General features: G+C 39.4%; 1 protein-coding gene across 1 annotated transcript in view; it reads right to left on the bottom strand.

Annotated features, from left to right (window-relative positions):
• Positions 1-604: 604 nt before the first annotated feature.
• LOC132207636 (uncharacterized) overlaps positions 605-6000 on the bottom strand; it is a 31286-nt gene continuing 25890 nt past the window's right edge. Inside the window, exons 11-13 of the mRNA XM_059643576.1 lie at positions 2999-3061; positions 1525-1605; positions 605-1107 (exon numbers count right to left, since the gene is read on the bottom strand). Of these exons, the coding sequence (XP_059499559.1) occupies positions 615-1107; positions 1525-1605; positions 2999-3061 (637 nt within the window). The 3' untranslated portion in view covers positions 605-614. The remainder of the gene's footprint in view (positions 1108-1524; positions 1606-2998; positions 3062-6000) is intronic.

Here is a 6000-nt window from a genome sequence, read left to right as displayed (position 1 = left end):
CTCCAGTTACATTGGCTGGTGCATTTGAGGGGAGGTGGGAGGTTTCGCAGTTTAGCATTGTTGCAAGTTAGACCACCAAGGTCTGGATGTTGAGGGCCAATCAAATTTTCACTGAACATTTTAAAATGTTTTCTATGGATCAAAGGCTGAAATGTGTCATTGATTTAATTACGGGCAATGGCCTCGGAGGGAGTAAAGCTGTTTCTTTAATGTGATTTTTATCGTCTCGAATGGTGACATAATCTTTCAAGAGCTACTATATTCACAGCAATTTCTTTTCATGTTATGTATTATGAATGAAGCACAGAAGGATGAAACTTACTTTGAAATGTCTGCAGTCGCTTTTGGTGAACTTCGTTCTTCATCTTTCTCAGAGTTTGGGCTGTCAAAGGTTTTAGACCTGCAATTCATTCAGACCATAAGACCATAAGACAGAGGAGCAGAAATTAGGCCATTCGGCCCATTGAGTCAGTTCTGCCATTCAGTCAGGATGATAAGTTCCTCAACACCATTCTCCTGCTTTCTCCCCATAACCCTTAATCCCCTTGATAATCTGTCTCAGTTTTAAATGTACTCAATGACCTGGCCCCTACAGCCTTCTGTGGCAGTGAATTTCACAGATTCAACACTCTCTGGCTGAAGAGGTTTCTCCAAATCTCCAATTGAAAAGATCTCCTCTTTATTCTAAAAGTGGGCCCTCGGGTCCTAGTCTCTCCTACCAATGAAAGCATCTTCCCAACATCCACTCTGTCCAGGCCATTCAGTATTCTAAAAGTTTCAATTAGATCACCCCTCATCCATCTAATCTCCAATGAGTATAGTCTCAGAGTCCTCAAACGTTCCTCATATTTTAAGCTTTCCATTCCCTGGACCATTCTCATGAACCTCCTCTGAACCCGTTCCAGGGACAGTGCATACACAACCTCAGTGACAATCAGCATTAACAGTTGGGCTGAGAAGGATGCTGATCTGCCATCCCTTTCACTGGACCAGCAGCTGTCAAAACTGATCCAAACCGTCAACTGGTGAGTAACGCCGGCAGCAATCTCTGTATTGGTCACCGCTGGAATCGGCCAAGGCCTCCAGGTTTCAGATCCAGCAGAAGGCCTGCAGCATGAACCACAAGCTTCCATCTAAAATTTCTTTTTACAACACTAAGAACAGAGCAAATATTAGAACAACAGCCAACTGTTTCTTTAATGTAAAAACAAACAAACTATGGACACCGGCAATCTGAAAGAAAGGCAGATGTTTCTGGAGAAACTCTACAGGTTTTGCAGCATCTGCAGACAGAAAACAGAGTTCAAGTGAAGCCAGGTGACATTTCTTCAGAGGTGTGAAGTTCTAAACAGGGGAACCTTAACTCAAAGCGCCCACTCTGCTTTCTCTCCACAGATGCTGCTAAGTTTCGGGAGATAGCCTCTATGTAATGCTCCTGAAAATGCCAGACCTCCAGCAGCTGCCCTTCATATTTTTGTATTCCGATTAAAGCATCATTTCCTCACATATTGGATCAATACTTACTTTCTGATCTCAGCAACTGTCTTTGGAGGAATTGGATTTTCAAGCTCCTCACAGCTCAGAATGTTATCATTGTTCCCGATGCTGAAATTAGTTGTGAAGAATGTCATTTTAAACAAATACTTGCACCCAGTAATTCTTAGCTCATCGGCAGTTTCCTTTGTATTCCTTGTACTCTGAATAAAGCAAAACCTTAACCACTTATTGTATTCAAACTTACTCTTTCATGACAGATTTTAGAGTGCAAGGTTTCCCATCTACCTTGTAGTTTGCACTTTCAGGTGATCTGCAAATGGTCCTAAAAGTGTTATCAAGTAAATTTGAGCAAACATCCACATCCACAAGAAAATTATCTCCATACACCTGAAAGACATTGAGTCGGCATTTTGTGCCATTGACAGCTAATTTTCTAACAACGGGTCAAGACGCAACTACAGAATATGGTCATTGGTCTCCCCGAAACCCCCAACGGTAGTTTGCAAGATAAGACCATGAGACTGGAGTGTGGAAGTAAAGAGAGAGAGAGAGAGAGAGAGGGAGAAGGATGCAACAAATCCATTTCTTCAACATTTTATATTTGTTGCAGAGTCTAAAAATATCTCAAACAAAGAGCTCCAGGCCCAAATATAGAAAGGCAACCAACTTTCCAGTGAAGAACTTCAGATAGCGTCTCTACATTCAGGGCTGAATGTCCCAAGTCAACTGGCCTTGGCCTGAGACATGACATTCTTGGCAAAGTGGAGGGGAGTTCAGGAGGAAAGCTGAACTCTCTTCTGCACCATTATACTGTATTGTCAGAGGTGGGCAAAGTAGGTGGTTTAATGACTCACTGGGCATGAATCACGTCACCAGCTGACAGCCACTTGTGTCTGTCTGTCTCTCTGGTAAATATTAGAGTTCCTCAACTCCCGCAGTGGACATTGGCCTGCAAATCTCTTTTCTATAAGCTCGGCAATGACAATTGTAAAGATTGCAGCTCTGCCCCTATTTCATCCTTTTGTCAACTGTTTTTATGAAAAAAGATCACCCTCCAGATTTAGTGTGTTCATGGACAGCAGCAGGTTTTTCTTCAAAACCTTCACAGGAGATTTGAAAGACACCACAGGCAGACTGAGGGTAGGGGATGAGGTAGGAACCTCAATTCTTCGACATGTGGTATCCTTAATTCAGAGCTCAGCTATCTAAATGTTTGGCGACAAATGAAGATCTGAATAGTGAATGGATGAGCATTTTTTTTCACTGAACACTTTTGGATCTTTTCTGTTAATACAGCTTTTCTTTTTAAACAAACAAAATCTGTGTAGATTTTTGATACAATCAAGCAACTTTGTTAATGTGACTGCTGCTGTCTAGTGTTTGCTGCATTGCTGTGGGAGGAAGGCCCTCCACAGATCTTACAGGAAGTGCCAGCAGGTTTTTTAACATTGTTGTATTTTGGATGAAACTTAATTAAGTCACACATTAGACTGAAGCTTACTTTGTGTTCACTGAATCGATTACTGGAATCTCTTCTGCCTCTGAGGTGTCAAAGCTTCCATATCTGCAATTGGTCAGACAGCACAAACTAAGTGATTTTAAACAAGCTTGAATCTACAATTTGCATTCAGCCACTGAAAAACATCTGAAGGTTCGGGATTTCGGCATTTGAAGCCTTGATTATCGAGTTTGTTAATACTTTGCATTGAAACTCCAATTTGGCATTTTACAGCATACCTGCCACATCCCATACAACAGAGAAGAGTAAAACATTCAATGTGGTTCTGTCTCATCTGATCGTAACTTCAAATCTACATTCCTGCCTATCTGAGTGACCTTTCACTCCCTTGCTCTCAACAAGTATCTATTTATCTTTCCATTTACAGTATTCCAGTGCTCTGCTTTTACCATCTTTTCAGGAAGAAAACTTAAAAGAATACCCACATTTTGAGATATTTAAAAAACCACTGTTTTAAGTTGACAACCACTGAATTTTAGACACTCGCCCTTCATTCTAGTCTCTTCTGTAAGAGGAAACACCGTCTGCATATCTACCCTGTACAAATGCTCAGGTTTTTTTCTTTCAATCACATTGCGCCTTCCGCCCTAAACACCGACTGATGCAAGCCTTGTCTGTACAAATTTTCCTTGTGAGGCAAGTCACTTAGGCTCGGTATTATTCTGGTAAACCTGTTCTGAACTGCCTCTCATATATTTACTTCCATCTTTAAATAAGGCTGACCACCACAAAGAAAAACATTCAAGATATGGGCTCACCAGTGATCCCTAATTTTGTGTTTAAGTTCCTTCATGATAAAATGAAAACATTTATTTGCTTTCCTAATTACTTAATGTATCTGTACATAAGCAATTTGTGATTCATGCACGAGGATACCCAGAATCCACTGTATCTCAGAGCTATGCAATCTCCTTCAACAAAAAAAACTGCTATGCTTCCTGCCAAAATGGACTTCAAATTTACCCATGTTCAACTGTCTTTGTCAGATCTTTGACGACTTGCTCAACCTCTCTTTCTCTGCAGTATTCCAATGTCCTCTGAGGTTAATTTTTAATGCATTTTTGTCTCTTCAGCACATCTGTCAGCCATAAATTCATTCCTTCGTAAGTCATCGACTGTTCGTCAATACTTCGAAAACTTGGCCAGAAACAGATTATTAAAATTATATTGGAATTATGTGATCCAAACAATTTTGAGCTCCAGTTAATTCTCTGTCTCAAATAAACACCTAAGTAAATGAGAACACTCATGCAAAAAGGGATGAATTCCTTGGATCTAATTACAGAAAACCAAAATAACTGTAGCATCTAGTCAGCCTGTTTCTCCCTTTCACTATGGATATAGGAAAATCTTGAAATGTAGGATGTGTGTAAGGTGAATGGATACTATTAGCATCCATTGAATTATGATGATCTTTTAGCTGAATTCAAATGGTTGACTCAAACACGAATCTTAAACACAACATCTGTCCAATTAGTAAAATGGATTTGAACTTTCGAATGGCATGGAAGCCATTTTGTTGTTGACTTTTTAAAATCTCGCAAGGATCTCCCTGCAAATGGAAACATTCACCAAAAGACATTAGACAAGTCAGTGATCTAAGCAGCCAATGTAATAAACAGTTACACTGTGAAAGGAGGAGATAGTAAATATAACAGATGATTGTCTTAACCAGAACGATCTCAGAGCTTAATGAGAACCAACCTCCTCAAATTTCAACAAACCACATTTTGCTGAGATTCCTTCGTTTTACAAATTTTTCGCTTGACCTTTAAAAGAATACCATCATCTAAGATGACTACAGGCACAATACAAAAGCAAATAAGAAAGTAATAACCTGCGAAGAATCTTTATGCACTATTGAACCTCTGAGAGATAATGTGAGACACATGAGTGAGCTGTCATGTTTAAAATTCGAGGGCAAGTATAGGTCATCTTTTTCTTTAAAACTCAAAAGCTTATTGCTGGAATTATTCTGCTGGAACATTTATTTACTTGGGCAAAGAAAGAGAATATTTTGGCCACAGGAAAAAAGAGAAACCCAAATTCCCTTTTGAAAGGACCAGCTGGATCATTTCTGCAATCCATTGGGTTCATGAAAGCCAGCTCATTAGCTTACTGCTTTGAAGAAAAATCTAATCACCTCTGGTTATTTGCTGATCTTCTCAAATTTTATAAGCATAGCACATTTGTGAAACTTTTCATCCCCGGGGTGTCCCTATAATGTCAGAGGCACATCAATTGAAGGTCAACAGTGGTGAGAATCGCTTTGTCTCTGAACTGAGTTTTGATCAGTTACCCCAAAAAACCATTTGTGAATTGCATAAACTGTTAAATACTCACCGACATTCAGAAAACTAATGTATTAAAAAAAACTGAGGTGACAAGAGAAACCATCACTGATGTCATTTGAAAAATATGCAACCCATTATGACAGAATTGCGGTACTCCTGCATATTTCAGTGGTAAACAGACATTCATTTGACCAACATTTCAGTTTTGCAAAAAGGCTCCTCATACTGCATTCAGCTTCCAAACTTTTATTGTTATGCCCAACACAGACTTACAGAAATTGATAGATTTTGTTCAATTAAAATAGCACTCTTCCATTCACTACATGCAGAAACTTAGACATCCCAAACATTGTTTCAGGAAGCTCCAAACTACATAAAAAGCATTGAAGGAAGTCAATGTTACATTTTATCCTTAATCTCAAGGTCTAGTCATTGTCCTAACACATTCACCGCACTTATTAAACTTTGTGTTGTACTGGGTCAAAATCACTTCATTATTGCGAAAAATTAATCAAAAATACTTTGCCACCTGTCTCTGTATTATGTTTTGTGAGTATGTTTTATTCACTTTTGTCCCAAACCACTAGCGGGGTGCTTAATCATGATTTGTGCCACCATTTGGGATCAGGGATATTGGAAGGGGATAGGGGCACAGAACAGGAGAACTGAAGGACTGCTTTGCCTTGTTGT

Source organism: Stegostoma tigrinum, unplaced genomic scaffold, assembly GCF_030684315.1.
Source record: "Stegostoma tigrinum isolate sSteTig4 unplaced genomic scaffold, sSteTig4.hap1 scaffold_116, whole genome shotgun sequence".
Classification (NCBI taxonomy): Eukaryota; Metazoa; Chordata; class Chondrichthyes; order Orectolobiformes; family Stegostomatidae; genus Stegostoma; species Stegostoma tigrinum.
This window is presented reverse-complemented; position numbering and strand designations above follow the sequence as displayed.